This window comes from Vanacampus margaritifer, chromosome 10, assembly GCF_051991255.1.
Source record: "Vanacampus margaritifer isolate UIUO_Vmar chromosome 10, RoL_Vmar_1.0, whole genome shotgun sequence".
NCBI classification, from domain to species: Eukaryota; Metazoa; Chordata; class Actinopteri; order Syngnathiformes; family Syngnathidae; genus Vanacampus; species Vanacampus margaritifer.
Window position 1 is genome coordinate 15,991,545 of NC_135441.1, and position 21,038 is coordinate 16,012,582.

The 21,038-nt window shown below is 40.0% G+C and overlaps 1 protein-coding gene across 2 annotated transcripts; it reads right to left on the reverse strand.

Moving 5' to 3' along the window:
* Window positions 1-304: 304 nt before the first annotated feature.
* fbxw11a (F-box and WD repeat domain containing 11a) lies at window positions 305-20,846 on the reverse strand. 2 transcript variants are annotated; one of them, XM_077578404.1, is made up of 13 exons: window positions 20,680-20,846; window positions 13,049-13,117; window positions 11,479-11,698; window positions 10,138-10,324; window positions 9,037-9,127; window positions 8,528-8,665; window positions 7,162-7,280; window positions 5,677-5,926; window positions 5,301-5,419; window positions 3,930-4,040; window positions 3,767-3,845; window positions 2,442-2,606; window positions 305-1,484 (listed from the first exon to the last, which is right to left on the reverse strand). In XM_077578404.1, the coding sequence occupies exons 1-12, from the start codon at window positions 20,716-20,718 to the stop codon at window positions 2,445-2,447; spliced, it is 1,584 nt and encodes a 527-aa protein (XP_077434530.1). In that variant the 5' UTR covers window positions 20,719-20,846; the 3' UTR covers window positions 305-1,484; window positions 2,442-2,444. The 2 variants fall into 2 exon arrangements, with proteins under 2 accessions (XP_077434530.1, XP_077434531.1); XM_077578405.1 differs by lacking the exon at window positions 20,680-20,846 and adding an exon at window positions 18,425-18,460.
* Between the last annotated feature and the right edge of the window lie 192 nt (window positions 20,847-21,038).

The window sequence follows — 21,038 nt, forward strand, 5'->3', positions numbered from 1 at the left end:
CCAGGTATCGTTTTACTCTAATTCTTCCCAAGAGTTCTTTAGATTGTTCAGCACTTACTCGATCAGCAGAGCCACTGCTTTCCTGCTTAATTTTATGTTAAGTGCATGACTTCAATGTCCCATTTTCACTTCAGTTTCAGCATACAAGTTGGAAATCCGTAAGATGAAAAACATATCCATCTTCTCTCAGCTAGAAAAGAAATTTTATTTACTTCTGTATGTGCAAATGGGGAGGAGCCAAAGGTCAAATCTGCCCACACTTTCCCACACAAACACACAACATAACAATAGACACTCATCCGCGTTACAGTTGGCTCAACACTCACTGTCAAGTACTTTATTCACAATAAGGTCATTTTCTTCTTTAAAAAATCATTTTAATATACAACACAATTTTTAACAAGACAAGTCTGTTTACAACTAAATTTGAATGAATTCCAGCTTCTCTCGTAACCAAAGCAAGCTCAAACATGGAGTGAGAGGAACAGACGAACGAACAAACGAACGAACGATGTGAGGTTAGAAGAAAAAAAAAACGATGAAAGACAGCAAAAAGGGTAGAGGACTAGTATGAATGAAAACATACTGAAATAAAATTAGAAAATAACATTTATAAAAAAACCTGTAAGAAAATAAAGAGTTAAAGAGAGAAAAAAAATAGCTGAGGTATGCCAGGGACGCTGTATCCGCGGCAACCTCACATGCATGTCTGACGCCTTTGCTCTGTTCTGCCAAGTCCACATACGTAAGCGCACACACTCACGTGTATGTGTGCCGCCATATTCCAAGCTAGTGTGCATTTCTGGAGGAATTGGATCGGTGGGAACATGAAGCAGGAAGGGATGGTAAATGTTGAGAGAGTAACGGTGAGGAGGGTGTGAGAGGGGAGTGCGCGCGCACGCACGCACACACCTCACCCTCATGCACTCCCCTCCATCTTTCCCATCCTTCCCTCCTTTTCCTGGAGCTGAGTAAAGAGTCTCTTTCTCCTGCGTCACAGCTCCGGCCATCCTCTGTCCAGCTGTGCCACTCTGTGTGCATTTGCATGTATGTATATGTATTGTATAAATAGAACTATAAGCAATTCCTTATCTGTAGAGCCTCTTTTGGCAGGGTGTGGAAACTGAGGAGCAGAAGCTTCATAAATTTTGGGGGCGGGTGGGGGAACTTGTGACTTATATAACGTCTGTTAATACTGTCATTAGTTTACAAAAGATAAATTAGTAGAAGGTGAACTTCCTGGAGAAAGTGGCGTTGGTTCTATTGCCGGGCATCTTCAGCGCTGGTAGAAAATGGGCACACGTTTAGAGGTCCGTTCAGAGTTGGGCAGAACGGACGGGAAGGAGGTGCGAGCAGGCTTAGGAGGTGGACAGAGAGATGACCAAGAGGAAGGAGAAGAGATGGGCTCCGTTCCATGAATGACGCACCCATCAGCTGAATCAGCTCTGGGCTCCAACAAGACAGGGTGCGGTGGATGGAGCCACCTGCGGGAAAGAAAAACACAGTTATGGTCTGCTGAGCGGGCATAAACACCTGCTGAAAATGATTCCACACACGACGTGTCTGAAGGGCCCGCATCAGCAAGATGTGCAGCCGCAATTTTCTGTTTTTACAGACAGTGAAACAAGGAGATATTGCTGAAATTTGCTTCTTTTTTTTTTAAATCTACCTTCAAATTATCAGTTTTTCTGCTCAGGCAATATTGATTTGGCACAGTTACTATTTCAAGTGCATAGACAAAAGGTAGTCCTCTGCCACCATCTTGTGGCATCTATAGGCAATTAAAGTTATTGTACAAACATTTTTGGGGTTGTCATTTACCTGTCAATTTTTGCTATTTGTGCTTCAAACCTGCAGAAAAAGGACCTAGACTACTTCCTGTTCAGTAGCTTAGCAACCAGTGTCAAATCTGGACACATTTGCTTCGAGATACACTCCACACAAATCAACAGAATTTTAAACTATAGAGTAAGGAGTTATTACGCAAATCATTGCAAATGGACGAATGTGACGACAAAGTAACCTGACATCCCCGACAGATATGCCAACATTCCTTTATTCCTCTTGATTTTATAACAGTGAGCGGAGATGGAAAAAGCTGTTCACACCCGGGAGCGCCAGATGTGTGAAGAGTGAAGCGCACACTGTGGAATCACTCATTGACGGGCACAATCGTATGGAAACATGGAACATTTGAGACACTTGAAAGGAATCAGCATTTAAGTTGGCAGTAATTGTATACTGCAAAAAAAATATTACTAGAAGTCGTGTGGAGCGCTCTTTCGGGCCAGAAACTTAAAGCTGAGCACACAGTGTGGAAGGATCGTCTATGCATCTTTTCACCAAATCAGCATAAAAACACATCTTGAAGACACGGACTGGAATGCAGGATTTCTTTGAGACCGGACTGAATCATTGCATTAACATGTGTGCTTGCATACCTGCTATCTAGAAATGTATGTGTAGGTGCGGGAGGGGGACCGTCCCTCTGACTGGCCGTTGGTCGAGACGTTCAAAAAGTCCCAGATCAAAATGGTGTCGTCGTGAGAACTGCTGATGATCTGGAACTCATCAAACTGCAGACGGAACACACGGCCAGAGTGCTCCTACAAATAGAGATTAGGAGTACACTTGAAAAAAAAATGCACATACCGGTATCAGCACACGTAAAAATCCTCAGATATTGCATGCATCAATCACCAGCCATGTGTATGTGGAGATACTTAAAGGACATGTTGGACATGTTTGTCAACATGTTTCAGCAACTGCAAATTATGCTCTGCAAAATGGATGACGAACTCCTATGATAGTGACAGATGTTGCCTCCCGGGAGTTGCACAGGCAACCATGGTGTGGGGGACACTCACGGTCACGTATTATCGGGGATGAGAGGCGGTCTCGGAATGCCCACTTCTGTGATCTCTCTCTAGCTTCAAACATCTACCTGTGGAGGTGTGCTTGCAGTTCTTTAGAAACGTACTTTGTAAGCCTGGACCCGCCGCAGGACTCAAGTCAATCAGTGCCAAAGGCCATAATGCATAGTATTTAAAGGATGCGAGAGGAGGCACTTTGATTGCTGATGAAAAACGTCAGCTGTTGTCATGCCCACAACGGTGGAAAACGCAAATTTTAAAATGTGCTATTTATGTCCCAACTTTGGCTTTCCCGATCAAGGACGCCAATCACCCGACTATTTTATGTGTTATAAGGTTGTTCTTTAAGAAAATCCTTACTATATATGTCAGGTGTGCTAAGGCTACGTGCACAGTGCAGGTCTTGATGCTCAATTCCGATTTTTGGGTGAAGTGTTTACACACCTATTAATTGCAACCTCGGTCTGTCTACTGTGTAAATGTTATGCATCCGCAAAGTGACCCTCATGCGCAGAAGAAGATACGTTTTCACTAACAAAGCTGTGTTTGCAGAATACGTATAGTTCCGGCGTGTCAGGGCCACGGACTTTTATAAGTCCGTCGTCAGGGCTCATATTTTTACCATCTCATATCTACAGAGGAATGATGCGGGAGGAGGTAGAAATAAGCCTGTTCGAGCTCCCTTATCCCACTTAAATGTGTAGGCCACTTTATGGCTGGTGAGTGTAAACGAATCGTAACACACAAACTATTTGTCATCATCCAGTCAGAATATTTACTCCAAAGTCAGCAGCTTCTTTTGTCTAGCAACACAATGCAGACATTATAAAAGTCTTTAACAGAAACTGAACAGCATAGATTATTATATACAAGCGTCAGACGTGAACACTCACCACTAGAGTGCGCAGGCATAGTGTGCTTGCAGGTGCTCGTGGGTCCAAGGCTGCTTGCAAGTCCCACACTTTGATTTTACTGCAGAGAGAAACATCCCACGGCATCAGACATTAGTGGGGTCGACATAAGAAAGCAAGAGTGCTTGTTGAAATGGAGTCTTACCCATCATAAGCGCCACTGACAATTCTCTTGTTATCAAAGCGGATGCAACGCACCAGTTCTTCATGACCCTCCAGCACTCGTAAACATGCCCCACACTCAATGTCCCATAACCTGCAAAAGGGATAATACACTTTTAAATAAAAATATTATTATTATTATTATTATTATTATTATTATTAATAATATTATTTTTAAAGTGGAGTCGGTTTTGCCGACTGCTGACAATTATATTCTCTTTCAGAAAAAATACCCCCCAAAAAATAATTTATGTTTTTGGACTGAACCACATATATGTAATCAGCGTGAAAGGCTTATTGCGAGTTGGGATGACCTCGGGGAACTATTACAAACTTCAAATTACAATATTTTGAATGACTTTTGCTAAAACGCTAACCAGTTTGTATATGTTTACACATTACATCAAATGAAAGTACAGAAAATAAAAGCAGATCAACTGAGATTTACGACTGTACTCTGTGCGCTTCTCAAGGAAGGAACGAATCCATGAAGTGATTCATTTTAGTATGTAGTAGTTCGTCTGAACATTACTCGAGCCACAGCTTTCTGTCAAAACATTCTTCTTTTTTCCAATCTCTGTGTTGCCCGGTGGTTGGGGAACCCTGCTCTAGGGTGTGGGTTGTGCACAGAATATGCGCAAAAAGAATCCTTGATCTCCACCATATTACACATTTGATGAACAACCCCATTGTGAACTACTACATTGACTGATAGCGGCTCCCTCACTTCAACAAGTCCATCAAATAGGATGCTCCGTGCAATTCGCCACCAGATTAATTAATCCGAGGAAACCTGAGCTGTATTTCCGCACCACTTATGTCCATCACTTGTTAAAAAAATTAAATGAGAGAGAACAAGATATCAACCAGGGATATTAAGTCTTACCCTGTGTGACCAGGCTTCAATTTCACATGAATATGTAGAAGGTAATTTTGTACTTGACAAAAAGAATAGTGTTTAACGTGCAGGGATGAATGGACTCATGAGGCTATGATGAGGGTTTTGTGTAATTGAGTTTTAATAGTTGAATAAATACTCAACTAAAAGTCGTAAAAATCAACGAATAATCATTTTATAAATTGCGATTTCAATCTCAATCAAAAATAATCACAATAATTAATTCTCCCATAATGGTCCAGCCCCAAATATATTTTCTCACTTTTCATGATTATGACCCAGCAAGATTATATTTGTGTGTTGCACAAAACATTCCATCAACCCGTTAACTGCAAATCACATTAACTGTCAACATATAAGCCGGGATGCGCAGGTAAAGTCGCCCTCTCACCAAAGCCCACAAGCCTTTATGGAGGAAATAGACCTGTTCAGTGCAACATTATCAAATGTACGTACCTAATTGTGTTATCAGAAGAGCCGCTGACAACCAGTCGATCCCGGTACTGTAGACAGGCAATGCCCCGCTTGTGACCGTTTAGAGTGCGGACAAATTCACAGGTGCTGGTGCTCCATACCTGCACAAGTCAACAGATAAACAATAAAAAAAAATATTTGCATAATGCCATTTATCTGTAAAGCAATTACAAACATGTTGCGAGTGTATTTCTGGTTTGACTTTTAATGAAAGAGTCACATCAGTCAAACTTTGACAGAAAAATTTATAGATGAAAAGGCAGTCTGCTCCAATGTTATTTGGTAAGCAGCATTTAATTAACCCCTGAGGCAACAAGGCTGTAAATTAAAAATCCATACACAGTATTCAAGTCATTACCTTGATGGTGCGGTCCCCTGAGGCCGACACAATATATTTGTCGTCAAAGTCGACCACGTTGACAGCCGCCCGGTGTCCCACAAGGACTCGCCGTAAGCTAATGTCAGTTGGCGAGGCCATGTCCCACACGGCGATCGAGCGGTCCTTGGAACACGTGACCATGAGGCCGTTGGCGAAGCGTAAATGAAGCACGGCCTCGTTGTGGTGGATCAGCGTGTTCAGTACCTCACCTGTCGTCACCTCCCACACCCTGCAGAGGAAGAGAAGCCATAGTGAAATAGAAGCAAAGAAGGGAGAAAAGATGGCGATGACAGGAGGGAGGAAGGTTTCACAATGCAATTGGCCAGGAACGAATACACACATGAGGTAATGTCTTACACTGTGTACTGACACACATGCAAAGAATGCAAAACATTGCTGCATGCGAAGAACTGAGTACTACAAAAAGTCTCATTTTCCGAGGACACCAAGCGGCACGCGGGGAATATGGTAGAGGTGGGCAGCCAGAATAAAAAAAAAAGACAGCGTTGGGCTCACATTTACAAGACTTCAGCATACATCGGTACCTTGACTTATGGGTGTAATTTGAACCATGACTCAGCTTGTAACTCAATTTACTCTTATAACAAATCAATTTTCATTGAAATTAATTGAAATGCCATTAATCCGTTCCAGCTCCTTCTGAAAAATGCACCATTTGTACATGTTTTGAAAAAAGAAAAATAGTACTGTACTGAAAACTAGGGCTGGGCGACATAGCCACCAAAAAAAACATGATTTTTTTTCAGTCATTCAGAACGATTACGATTTTAATCCAATAAACCCAACAAACATGTTTTTTTAAAGGTTTCATGTATTCAAAAATAATTCCTGTGCAAAATGTTCAGACAACCATAATGTATATTGATTCTAAATCAGTTTAAACATTAACTTAACATTCATAGTTTGTACTTAAATGCCACAATTAAGTAATTGGTGGCATGTCTTGTAAACCACCCAATCCGGCATTCTGCCACGTGTACAAAATTACAACTCAAAATAACATTTGGATGTAACTGAACATAAGAAAACCATCCTTTTAGTAATGCAGAATATTTCACAATTTAGCAAATTAGATTTTTATAATGATTATTAATTGAATTAATTAGATATATTATCCAGTCCTACTACAAAAATAAAAACATACAATGCAAAGAAAGAAACTTATTTTATTAAGTGTAATTAAGACGAAAGTTACACACATTGTAGTAAATATGTGTGTTGTGTTTGCCTTTAAGGGGTGTGTCTTAGAAAATAATATCAGGAGCTACAGTTGAATTAGTTCAGTGATAACATCTACTCCGTACAAGGCCAGCTAGACTGTTGTCTCAAACTTAAGCAGTATGGTACAAAAATGGCAACACACTGCAATAATTGTGACTGACAGCTTTGAAATCCCTGGATAATACGACACGATTCGATAACGTAACAAGCTACGTTTCATACCTGACAGTTGAGTCAGATGACCCAGTGACGATGACCCTCTCATCATACTGGAGGCACAACACTGAACCTGTGTGACCAGTCAGAATCTTCAGACACTCCAGTGACTGTTTATCCCATATCTGCAGGTAGAAATAACACACAGGAGCAAAATAAATGTGTGATTTTAGAATGAGCGCAGATTTAGGTCACGCAAAGAAAGGCCATTTGTCATTGTGATGCTCATGTTCTGTTCACGCCCCATTTCCCCACTGCTGAGGCGAGCAGGACGTGTGTACTTGGGAGAATAATTTAGAGCGTCCCTGGGTATGCGCCAGCCTCCTGCAGAACAATACGATGACAAATCCGCTTCTCTCCCACTACTGCTCTCCTGCTCTTCATCACCTTCTCTTCCTCCACAGAAGTGGGACACACAACCACATGGAGTTATGCCCTTTTAAGCCTATAATTCACTTGTTTGCTTTCTCACCGTTTGCAGGTTTAGTCTAAAAGGTAGGAAGATGATGATTATGCAGATCAAGTACAATTAAAGGTTGCTTTCTTAAAAATGCAGACATAGCAGAAAGTAACCTCATAAGTGTACTGTGACCTCGTATTTAAGAAATGTTGCAGTCAATGTACCAATTTGAGATTGGATGGTGTTAGTAAGGTATGTGTTTAAAAAAGGGCTCTTGTCCTGAAACAACAACAATGACCTACTATAACTACCATTACAGTGAATCCCCACATATTCACAGCTCGGAATTCACTGATTTATTTTGGGAATCCTCTGCTATTCTCTGAAAATCTTACAATACATACAATAATACTTTGGAGCCACCTGGTGGAATTATTGTGCGTTGTGAGGTTAAATTCATTTGTGGGTTTTTTCAGTTACTAATATTCGGTGTAGTCTAATTTGCCACTACAATTGGGCTGGGTATTGCCTAACATTTATTATTGTGTGTAAATACAAAAGTTAGTTTTATGAGTAAGTTTTCTGGTGCATACATTTGTTTGCCAGTGTGTGATTTCAGTTTGTTTGTGCTATCTTATTATTTAGGTTGGTATGTTGGCTAATACAACTGAGGACCCTCAGGTGAGGATGGTTTGCTTGTGCTGAATGTTAGAACTTTTTTTTATATACAGTAACATGATTTCATGATTATGTACATGCATAGTGTTGTGTTATGTGATCCTCTCCGATTTAAGTGCTTTACCATCATTGTGACATCTACATGCAAATACAAACACTTTGTGGGGAACATGTCAATTATTCACAGATGGTTCTGAAATACGTGGCTGTGAATAGATTGGATGATATCAGATAAATCAAAACCTGTATCATTAATAGCAGAGCAGTGGTAACATAAAAATAAGTCACACAAACCTTGATGGAATTGTCCCTAAGGCCACTGATGATCTTGTCGTCATCGTACTGGAGACAATAAACCCCTTTACTATTTTCTGAGCGGCATTGGATCCTTTGCAAATTGTGTCTACCACACCGCCAGTTAGCCTCAATTGTCTGGAGGAAAAATGAAAGCAATGAGAAAGACATTTGTCAAGGCTAAGCGTAGGATGAAAATAAGTAAAACTGACAAAAGATATAAAGTCATGTTCTATATAAAAGAACAAATCAAACCCTTGCAAAACAGAAGAACATGGTAACTTGGTAACTAAAAATAGGCTAATTGCCGAAAGAATAATGCATCGGATTTATACAGCGCTTTTCTGGGCACTCAAAGACACGTCACAATCGATACATTAGTCATGCACTCACACATTCACACTCTGTTGGCTGTTTATTCACGGAAAAAAAAAATAATAAGGGAGAAATTTATATCAACTGTACATATTGACCTTTGGGTATTGTCCTTTGCTTTTGAATTCACTTACCTCTATGTCTTGGATGATTTTGGGATATAGGGAGTGATAATACGAGTTGGGCGGGACTTCGGATGTGCGATTTTTGAACAGATATTTCTCCCTATGAGGAAAAGAATGATTAGTTTTCTAATTAATATTTTATGAGGTCCTAATAAAAATTAGGGCTGGGACGATCCATTTCTGTCATGATCCAATCTGGATCCCGATACCTTGGTGGCGATCCGATACGTATTGCGATACTTGTTTTTTTAAGTTTTATTTTTGGCCATTTTTGGAGGGAGCGGTGGCTACTTCAATATTAAAGTTCTAAACCTTAAAATATATATTTAAAAAAGGGGATCATCCTGCCAGGATGGCCCATTTTTCACTCATAAACTCATTGTTTTTTTAATCAGGAAAGTGATATTAGCATGCATTTTCAATTTCATCCATCTCACTGAAAAAATGGGGATTGGTATTTACTTGAAAAAAATCTATTAAAGTTTGTTCACATCCGAAATTCTAGTTAAACTTGTAAAATGTACTTAGAATTTCTGAGTGAATCGACCTTTACCAAGCTTTTTCCAAGTAAATATCACACCCCATTTTTTCAGTCCTCTTTTGGAAATTCAGGGGGAAAAACAAATGCTGAATTTAAGCACATTACTAAAAGGAGAGGAAAAGAAACTGACCAGTTGCGCCGGTAGCAGCGAGTGAAGAAGGAGAGCGCAGTTCGCCTTTGGTTGTTCCCGGTCCAAGGCGAACATTATTAGCTAATAGTTGGTAGGCTACACTCTTGTTCATCTCTTATTTGAGTTGCCTCTAAACTTTGGTGGCGCAATGTTGCTCCCCCTCTGGGATTAGCAAATTAACATACTTGTAATGCAGCCGCGCTGCACGGCAATGTATGGTATCAATTAAGTATCGCGATACCACTTAATGGATCAATACCGCGGATCGTGTGAACAAGTATCGCGATTTATTGCCAAACAATATTTTGTCCCAGCTCTAATAAAAATAATAATAAAATAGTTATTTTGTCTGTTTTATCAATGTGAATGACAAATAAGATAAGATTATTTAAAGTACACATAGTAAAACAGGCTATATTACAAAAGTGCCTATTCTCACCACTGATGTCTTTCGGACAGTCCTTTCCATAGTGGGTCAGTGCGGACCATGCGCTCTATGAGCTTCTTCCACAGCATACCCTCAGAGATGACCCTCTGCCACTCTTTACACACCAGCTCTGCTGCACAAAGCGAACGGGCATCCAAGAACGACAAGATGTTTTCTGCTATGTGATCTAAGCCTTGGGCTGAAGAAGAACAAGAAGAGAGAGGGAATTAAATGCATGACGTTGCAAAGTGAGAAGGAAATATTTGCAACTTGCAACGAGGGCTGGGAGTCTGGCTGAAAAAAATGTATCACGAAGTACTTCATATCGAGTAATATCTGTAATTATTGATCTTTTTTTTTCTTTAATATAATTTAACTGTTCAATATGGATCCAGATTTTTTTTTTTTGATAATTTTTGTTTAAAATGTACACTCACACACACTGATCATCACTATAGATATTAAATAAACACTTATCTAAACAAAATGTGCAAAGTATTTTGTCAACAATTGCAATTAATATCTCTTTACATCAGACATGCAAATCAATACACAAACATGTTTTAACAAATTATAACAATATGTGTGCATAGTGCAGAGTATTTTATAAACAGTCAGAATGAACAGGTTGTCAGAACATCTGCGACATAAACAAACCAGTTGTCAGGTGCCGTAATATATATAGAGCTATCAAACCAGCATATGGAAAACTACCTTTCTCAAATACATTTTAACCAAAATAACTACACGACCCACAAAACAACGGTTGCACTGGATATCTTGAAACAGCAATGGCGGGCCAGGATTTTTTTTTTAACTATGGACAAGGACTGAGATGAGAGTGAAAATCCACTCCCGTGTCACCCTCTAATGGAAAAATAGAGATTGGCCAATCTGCTTGACAATTCTGAGTTTAGTGGATTGAAATTTTAGCATAGAGTTCGCATGTTCTCCCTGTGCTTATGTGGATTTTCTATGGGTACTCTGGCTTCCTCACACATTACAAAAACATGCATGTTGAGTAATACGTTTCTTGGGGACTTACTAGGTGTGAATGCATTAATGCAAGTGTAATTTTATTTTTGTCTATATGTGCCCAGTGATTGACTGGCCAACAGTAAAGGGTGTACCCTCACCCAATATCACCTAGGATTGGTTCCCTAATGAGGACAAGCGGTAAAGGAAATGGATGGATAGATTGACGTTTCTTTGTATTCTCTGAGCAACAATAACAAAAATAATGAATAAACATCAGACCACTGAAACGCAGCTTTTTCATTGAATCGTTAACCAGGAAGCACCTCACATCTGCAGTGTATGCACTGTACAGGACAATCGTGTTGGTTCTCGTACCTGGCAGAGCTGTGATAAAGTCTCTCTGTAGCATGGGTTTGAGGTAGGAGTTGATGTGACCATGCTGGTAGTGGCACATTCGAGAGATCAGGCGCTCAACAAACTCCACCTGGTCAGCCTCTGACCACTGGTCGAACAGGGCAATGCAGTGTTCCTTTTCTTTCTCGTAGTTCCCTTCTGACGGGCGCTTGCGGGACCCCACAACAGGACCATTACTAAGCTGTGAAGATGACAAAGGTGTTGAGTGACAAATATATCGGTTCAGAACAGCTTTACTACATATGTGAAACTATTCAATATTCAGTAACAGCCTGCATTGTAAACTCCAAAGTCATGTACACCCCATTCCTCACTTCCAACCAACGTCTGCAAAGAACCATATACTGGATGGCGCTAAAGATTAATCTAACCTTCATTATTCTGTGGAGCGTTGAGTGTGATTATTTCCCCCTCTATCTACATGGAAAATGCCAAATGCAAGAGCACCAATCGATTGGACTATAAGGTTTTTATTTTTAGTTGAGAGATATACTTAATGTGAAGCAACACATTTAAGGTGTCCTGGAAAAGAGTGTTTAACTTTGGATGTTCCATTATAGTTTTGAACACAACTACTTGGTTGAGATATGACAAAAATATAAATAAAAAATAGGGTAAAAAAAAAAGTACATATGAAAAAGATGGGTTGAAAAGTAAGATGGTAAAAAGGAATATCTTCAGATTTTTACTCAGCCACACTAGTTAACTTGTGTCATTCAAAGTCTAGTGTGTTCATGCTATAACCCATTAAGGCTTAAAGCACAAACATGCCTCTAAAACCTATGGGTGACTTTTGAGTCACCCCTGAAAACATGAAGTTTTCCTGGAAATTCAACAATATTAAAAAAAATAGATCTCTCAGCTCCTGAACCAGATAAAAACGTAATTCCAAAAACATTTTAGAGCTTACATCTGTGGCGTTCATACAAACCTAAGTTTATTATTATAAACCCTCAATATAATTATTATTTTTTTTAAATCAACAAAAAAAATGTTGCATCTACGGGTGTGTAACTCCAAATATATTTACCTTCAACACTGGAGCGCATTGTAATAACCTCGGGGGGGTCAGGATAATTATTCGTCATCCATTCCATTACAAAGCCGTCAAAATTTTCAAAATCCTCATTCACTACAAACATATTTCTTAACAGTATGTCACTGTCAACTCGTTGAACTAATTTGAATTCCTCCCGCGCCGTCGTCAATCGCGTCATTTATTTAATATTATTTTATTTAATTTCTGATGCATTTCATCGGCTAAGAGACCAAAAATTTGTCAAAACACAACAAAATGACATATCCGCTCTTCCGGGTTTAAAGGGAGAAAAGCGCAGGAGCACTCCCAGCTTTAACGGTAGAAGAACTACCGGCTTTAATGGGTTAAAATGGACAATTGCTAAAAGTTTGGAGGAGCAAGACAAAATTGTGACTACTGGAGAGGTGAGTATGACTGTGGCGGTGTCATGTCAATTTGGAAGCCCACAATGAATATGGATAATGGTAACTGACAATAAGAACTGAAAGATACCTTGAGAACAGTGTTCTTCTTTGGCGACAGGTCATCCACTAGATTCTGTGACTCCATCCCCGACGTATTCTGTTTGAAAGGGGACAAAATAGATCAAATGTTCTGGTAAGTGCGATATTTTCTCTCAGCCGCCAGTTTGCTAAAAGCACTGTTTTGAGCCAGGACAGCGATGTGGTTACAGCTGGACAAAGAAGTGCCACGAAAACAGCCAAAGGAAGGGTAACCATCACGACTACTGAGACTTGCGTGCACATAGTATATGCATCTACACACTCACGCACACACCACAACAAACATTCTTTCTTAAAAAGGATACCAGCTACAAAGGAACACAAGAATAAATTAAACAATAACTTCACAATTTTTTGCCATGTTTTAGAAGATAATAGACAGTGACTTTGGTAATTTAAAATAAATAAATAAACCCACAAAGAGCACAATTTAGTATTGTGGTGTGTTGAGTTGTATTTATGTGATGCAATTAGCAGCTTTTCATTTGAGGAGCAACTCACTCATTTTGAGGAACACCCTGAAGCAAGGGTTTTATTAAACCAAAATACAACAATGTAACTCATAAACAAATTGTTTTCTATTTTAATATAACCTAAAATTTTTAGGGTCGATTATTGTCCTTCCAACAGCTGCCAAAACAATCAGCCAATTGGGCCAAATGGACTATTATTTTCCCCTTAAAACGTTTAAATCTTAGAAAAACTAAATTTCTGACGCTGTGAAAGTACACTAAATGCACCATTTTGCTTGTGTAGCATTAGCAACTAGCAAGTGTGTAGCGTATGTTATTCTGGTTATTCTGTTGTTCCAAGGCATCCTTTAAACTGTTTAATGACACCCCAGTTAGGGTTAACTGTAAAACCAAACAGACTACAGTAAGAATTATAGCCAATATATATTTAAAATACAAAACATGCTTTGTTATTAAAACATTGCTATCCTAGTGCTAATGCTAAAAGCGAAGGGTGGATCCCATTCTAATGCCCACAGGTAAGATAACACTACGCAAAGGCACAAATTCTTCCCAATGTGTGAAAAACGAGTTATTTTTTTATGGAATTCAATCGTACCTTTCTTCTGTACTCACTGTAAGTGTGTACGCTATGGTTGCACAGCACCACGAGGCCAAAACGCGCAGGAACAGACACTATCTGTTCTTCCTTTATTTAAGTTGCGCTATCATTTTACATTTCTATTCTTATTTCACTTTCCTACTGTTTTATTTTGTCATCGACCTTTCAATTTATATTTAAAGTTGATATTTAAAGGATTCAAAAAAATTATTTTCTCAAAATTCAAGGACGCAAACATCCAATGATTTTGTTGTTGTCTTAAACACACATTTCCATATGCCATGGCACAAAATACAACCCCATGGTCCCAGGTTAGCCCATTAAGTCCCAACAAAAATTACACAAGATAAAAATGTATAATAAAAAAAAGAAAAGGTTAATGCTTAGAATGAAAATAAGTAAAAAAAATAGGGATGCTCCGATCCGCTACGTGGATGGGGTATCGGCCCAGATATTGTGGAAAAAATTGATCTGGTATCTGTCAAAATGGTCCCGATCCACAGAGGCTTATCTCCTGGGCGCGCACACATTCACGTCTCCAATGACAAGGTGAAACGGGGAACGGTGAGGTAAATATTTCCTCTTTGCTACGTTGGCACAGCCCAATGTCTGTCAAAATTGCATTGAGGGAACATCGGAAGCCCAATCGGGGCCTGCCTAGCTGCTGCCGCGAGTAGCGAGCCGACAGGCTCCATGGAAGGACGGCCGTGTGGGAAGCGGCAACAGACTGTGCCGAGTTGGGCGAGACAACAAATAATGTAATAAATTGTGCCTGTTGTAATGACATTTTGTACATAAAGGTGGCATTTGGTGATCATCTATTTTCTTAAATTATGATAAGCAAACAAGCATGTAGCGTATGAATATTTCTTTACGTGCAGACATGACAGACACTGTGTAGCCACATCGAACTCATTTTATAAACAGAAGCGCTTGGAATCAGGCGAGCCTTGGCCACATTATGCACCGTTGAAACATTAACACTTCTTGAATGTAATGAAAATAAAAGTGTACTGTCACTTAAGTAATGATTACATTCATTCAATATACATATTAGAAACATTTTCAGTGGGGCAATTTAAAAAATATAGACATTCAATTTGCTGAAATTTTAAACATTTTATCCTATGTTAATACTTTCTAAGCTTACGGGCCCCTCTGCCGCACTGAAGTAAGCTGTAACATAAGATAATGAATTTCCTGTTTAACTATGTAGCGTGGTGAATAAGACACTGACTTATTGCAGTCTTACTGTCTGCTTTAATGCAGTTAGAGCCAGATTTCAGTGAAAAGTGCCCTCAATCACCAAAGCACTTAATGCCGGTCGGTATCACAATAACATTTCAATCGATGGTTAGCTTTGCAATCAGCGTGTCTTCTCAGTTGAATGTGATGATTACTGACTTAGGAGTGACCACTGCAGTGTTATAGACACACTAGTAGCCAGTCGAAACTCGTTGCTAGTTAATTGGTGCGGCCTAAGTAGGCCCGAGCTAGCGCTGACTGTCAACGACCAGCGTGTAGGTGACGTGAGCGCCTTGCACAATGTTTACACGCATACATCCAGCCCATCGTATCTTTTTATGAGTTTCGGTGGTCCAATTATTGAAAAAAAAAAACATCTGTGAATCTCAGTTGCTATTCAATCCAAATGGTAATAGCCAATTTTGACTTGAAAATTGCGATGTGAAACCACTTTTTTTTTAGCCCTGGCAGTAGGGTCATACATAGTCATATATAGTATGCAGTACCTGTATAATACATACATTAAATCATATTCAGAACTGTTTAACAAACGTGTACAATTGTGTCTTTTTCCAGGTTTGTTTTGTCCTTGTAATTTGAACCATGTGCAGTTTTGAAATGAAGTGTACAGGATTCAGAGGAGTAATATCAGCAGATACAGTGCAGAATTTTGAGGTAACATTACTGATAAAATTGACTTTCAAAAGATACCTCCCTTTTTGACAATATTGGCTATTTTTTTAGAGACACTTTACACCCTAGTGTGAATGCCGTTAAATTAAAAAATGGAAAATTACTGGATTCTCTACAGGTGACATAATTAAGTACAGAAATGGTTAAATGTGTGGGGGCTTGTGGGGGTGAAACCTAAAGGTACATTCATGAACTAAAAAAGAAGCTGAGTGCTATTCACTAGGTTAGAACCAGTCACTTCACACACCTGCATGCCACTAAACCATACACTTTGATTATTCTGTGAATGAATTAGCTCTCTGATTCAATTACAATGGGAGGGGCCGCCATCAATGTTGAAGACAAGGCAGAGTGAAAAAAAGGTGTTCAGAAATGTCTCTATGTGTGTGCAAAAATAAAAATAGTTGAGAATTAGGTGATGACTGCCGAGTCGGCATCAAATAATCAATGAGAGCATTGATATTTTTTCAGTTGTCAACTCACTGCTTTTGCCTCCAAACACAAGCTGGCTGCCTCACTTTACCGACCCCCGACTCATCAATCCAATTACAATCACATCCAATCATACTCAGATAGGTTCATAGCCTCACAGACGGTCAGGACTTATGTAACTAACACCAATTCACATATTAAAAACCATAAAGTCGATACTTGCTACAATTTATGCTCATTTTATTAGGGTTACGGTTAAAGTTAGGCTAACCCTACCCTAGCAATTAACCCAAAAAATCCTGATGAGTGAATACTACGCAATAATGTAATGTAATGTAGTTATATAAGTCTAGCAACAGTCCATAATGAGATGTACTGTCTGTAAGACCACAAAGGTATGTGTGATTTGTAATTGGATGGGTGAATTGTGGGGTGTGGTGAAGAGCTTGTTAGTTGTCAGTGAGATAAAGGCTTGAGCAAAACACAAGTTGGTAACGACATTAACCATTCAATTTTACAATAATGCGGTTACTGATCAACCACAGCTTATCTTTGTTTTGTCAAGTGGACGCTACAGTATGTGCCTTTTACAGGAGGGCTAAATATATATATATATATATAACATTTATTTATTCATTTTTACGAAAGAGCCTCAAAGGGCTTCACACACCGACAGGTTACAAATATTGACAATATTCCATAATTTTAACCACACGGAAGGATAAGGAAAAACTACCCCAAAAAAATCTGGGGGAAAATAAGAAACCTTGAAAAGGGACCGCAGATGTTATATATGAGGATAACCTGCATATTTTGCAAGTGATCATGCTACCAGTCTCATTTTTTGTTAGTTAAATATTTCCACACGCTTGAGGCACTGCTGCTGGTTTGCCGTGCTAAGCAACCACCTGACGATTTCAGCGAGGCATCAATGTTGTTCATGCCAAAATACATGACTGACGATCAATTGGTTTCTTGATATAAACATCATTGCGTAGTGACGTCAACACATTTATTAGTCGGTTTACTATAGTATTATTGATTGTTTTTGTTAAATACAGTATTTTAAAGGGCAGGGCAATATGGTTGAAAAGAGTATCACTACCATGATGTTCTTTAAAATCATAAACTGGATCATGCATAATCCACAGGGCCTCTTTTGGTTTTATCCATGTTGTCTTACTTGCCTATTGCTTAAAAATTTGACTGATCAACAATCAATTCCACACAATCAACATAAACCTTACCAATTGATAATTATGTCATTCCCTGGTGAATATCGAGCAAAAAACAAGCAAACAAATCAGTTTGTTGCTACAGAGGCACCCGCACAAAAGAAAAAAAACATCCGGTCCTAAAACCCAAGCGCAAGGGTCAAGAAGCCAAGATGGGCTTGCTGGTGTTGATGATCATGCAGAGCAGAAGAGAGTGGCGAAAAAGACAGACTAAAATTGACCAGGCAGGCAGGCAAGCAAGCATATAACAGTCTCTCAGGGATTGAAAGAAGACCCTCCCCACCTCAGCCCTATACCTCCAGACAGAAGAATGGAGGTGGCTGTTTCTTTTCACTTGAATGTGCAATAAGGGAATGGCCAATTGAGGAAGGCCTGATGCTAAATGTCTTTATCGCACAGGGCAGTGGCCGTGACCAGTTGTGTTGTTCGATTATTATTGTAATCAATTAGTTTAGGATGCTGTTTTAGGCAGGGAGAGACTAGCAACACACCGAGGATGGACCTGAGAGCAGTGTGCTTCAAATGTGGAGGAAAATACAACATTGGGTAAAGAGGTTGGCAGGTGAGATGAGGGTTTACATGGATGCTTGAAAGTCATGTTGAAAGAAAAATAAAAGGAGATGACAGGGGAAGTTTGGGCTTTAGGTAGAGGAGGAGCAGCAGAATTAAGAGGAGAGAGGCAGAACCTGGTTGTGAGCCCGGGTGGAGGGGATGCTCTGCAGGCACCTGAGTGCACACAAACTCTCAGCCACCGAGGAGCAGCCCAGCCAGAGAGAGCGAGGCACAGAGCACTGTGTGAGAAAGAGAGGGAGGGAGGGAGGGAGGAGGAGACCCAAGTGGACAGGGTGAGGGAGGAAAGAGCAAGAGAGAAATAGATGTGAAGTAAAGGAAAAGAGAAAGGAGGAAGTGATGTTGAGGGATAATGGAAGGAGGAAACCGAGGAGGTGAGTGAACAGATGGATGGATCAATCAATTGACACGTAGATGCAATTGGTCAGGAGTTCATGTGGTGTAGATGTGTCAAAACGCAATAAAAATGAATGAATAAATGAATTGTGTTTAGTTGGGAATTAGGAGGTTGTGAGTGTGTGTCCATCAAAGGTGAAGGAAAGAGTAGGGAAGGAATTGGGGAGGGAATAGTGAGGAGGGGAAACCAGTATTAGAGCTACACACACATTGCACAGTGAGCACAGGAACACACACTCATTCACACACAAAATACTGACAAATACGCACAAAAGCAGTATTAGATGTGAACTAGGTGTGTATGTATAGAAGAGCAGGAGGGGCATTGTGATTAGCCGGTCAATTATATTTATTTGAACCCTGTCAAATGTTCTGCCATGAACTGTTACTGAATAACACTGTGGCAAAAATTACATACTGAAAGAAAGCAAAAATAAAGCACCAAACCATGAATGAACAACACAATGGTCCGAGTCCTGCTTAATTGAAATTATGTAAATACCCAAATAATGTAAAGATGTCAAATAAATGTACCCAGGTCTGAGGTTTGAGCAATACTTTTAAAATTAAGTGTTAGAGCAATAGCATACTAGTTCAGCATCCCTTTTGTACAGCAGTTAGACCAGTCTCCAGCAGTACTTTTAGATCGAAAGCATACGAGTTCAGCATTACTTTTGTACAACACTTAAACGTGTCTAACATTCTAAATGTGCACATCAACATTTACTTTTAGCACTTTGTTTTAACAATTTATGCTAGTTGGACTTTTAGCTACTCACCAACAGGGTAATAGACTCGCTGTCCTTATTAATCGACATACGAGTTCGTCCAATGAGGCTGACCCTTAAAGAACATTACATGTGACTTCATAGAGAATGATAGTTTCGGTTATTTCTGATTGGCACCTCCATCAACAAATCTACGACTTTTTGGGTTCTCACACAGTTTCAATTCCACGTAACTACACAAACCGACTAAAGTGAAACAAAGTGGACCAAGAAATAGCGATGATGTAGTAACAATCAAAAAGCGGTATAATGCCTTTTTAAATCCTTCCGTTTAATCAGTACAATCGTAGCAATAGCTTTTGTTAAGCTAACGATACATTAGCCGCCTAGCTTTTGAAGATAGCCAATCGGTCTGACATAAACAGTAATACACGCGCTAAATAAATAGTAGATAAGCCACATATGTAAGAAACTGGATTTAGAATTGTGGTTTATTTGGCTATGTTTAGTAGGCTAGTCCAAACAGCTACTCCCGTCTGAACTAAATATCTATTTTGATATGGAAAGGAATGTCAAGTAGACCTAGCGAGCTAGCTACATGGCAACTTGCTGCCCCGCTAACTGTAATGCTAGATGAATGAAAAAGCAGTGCACTTCCTTCTACGCACTTTAAAAATATAAACAGCTATGCTTCACTTTAAAATCATTTTAGTAATATTCTCACAGGCCTCGGGAACTACTGAACATCCCCACATATATTTTACCGTGATGGCTTTTAACACACAACAAATATGTAAACATAAGCGTACATTTTAGTGGTTCACCGCTCCCTAGCCAGTGCTAGCTAGATGGCTAATGCCCAGACAGGGCCCAGTTGAAGTGGCGCAGCGTCACCGCAGTGAACACTACCCCGAGAAACCTCGGCTGTCTTCGGCCGACGGCTGCGTGAATCCGCCGTAGACAACGCGAATTGCCAACAGTAGTCGAATCGATACGTTGTTCACAACCACCCGGCGACAACAAGTAAAAATTACATACGTAATAACGTGAGTCATCTATGATACAACTAAAAAATGTATCGCTTATTTCAGGCCCTCCTTTAGATTCCCGGTCCCCACTTTTCTCCTCCACCTCTCCAGACAAACCGCTTCGGTTTGTTCTTTCTTTGGAATCAGCGAGCAACGGTTCCCCCAACGACTCGGACAACACCCCGTGTGTCCGTGATGCCGCGTTGAAACGCATCTTACCATCAGATCCAACGTTTTGTCCTCCATCTCCGGCTCCATGTTGACGATCCCCCCCGAAACTCGCTCTGAAAATGGAAACCCAGCCCTGCGTCGGCGGCCCGCAAATGCAGAGACGTCATTCGCTTTGCTCAAGCCTCACAGCATTGGGTAGGACAGTGTGGAAGGGAGGTGGGAGAATGGGAACGCCCATGCGTCGAACCAAGGCGGTGATTGAACCATTTCTTTCTAACGGGGCGTGGTAGCATGAATTTAGTGGTTGGTTATTGGTTTAGCTAGCTACTAAGGCTTTCCCCGGTGACTCCCCCAAACAAAAGGGCATTTGCTCAAGATGCTGTTGCTATCCTGATGAGGAACCAGCT

Excerpts from the sequence above, each read along its gene's own strand:
- fbxw11a (XM_077578404.1), bottom strand. The coding sequence starts at position 20,718 with ATGGAGCCGGAGATGGAGGACAAAACGTTGGATCTGATG. Across the intron at positions 13,118-20,679 it reads ACAAAACGTTGGATCTGATG|AATACGTCGGGGATGGAGTC; the intron begins GTAAGATGCGTT and ends CCTTTCAAACAG. Across the intron at positions 7,281-8,527 it reads TTAGGGACAATTCCATCAAG|ATATGGGATAAACAGTCACT; the intron begins GTTTGTGTGACT and ends TTCTACCTGCAG.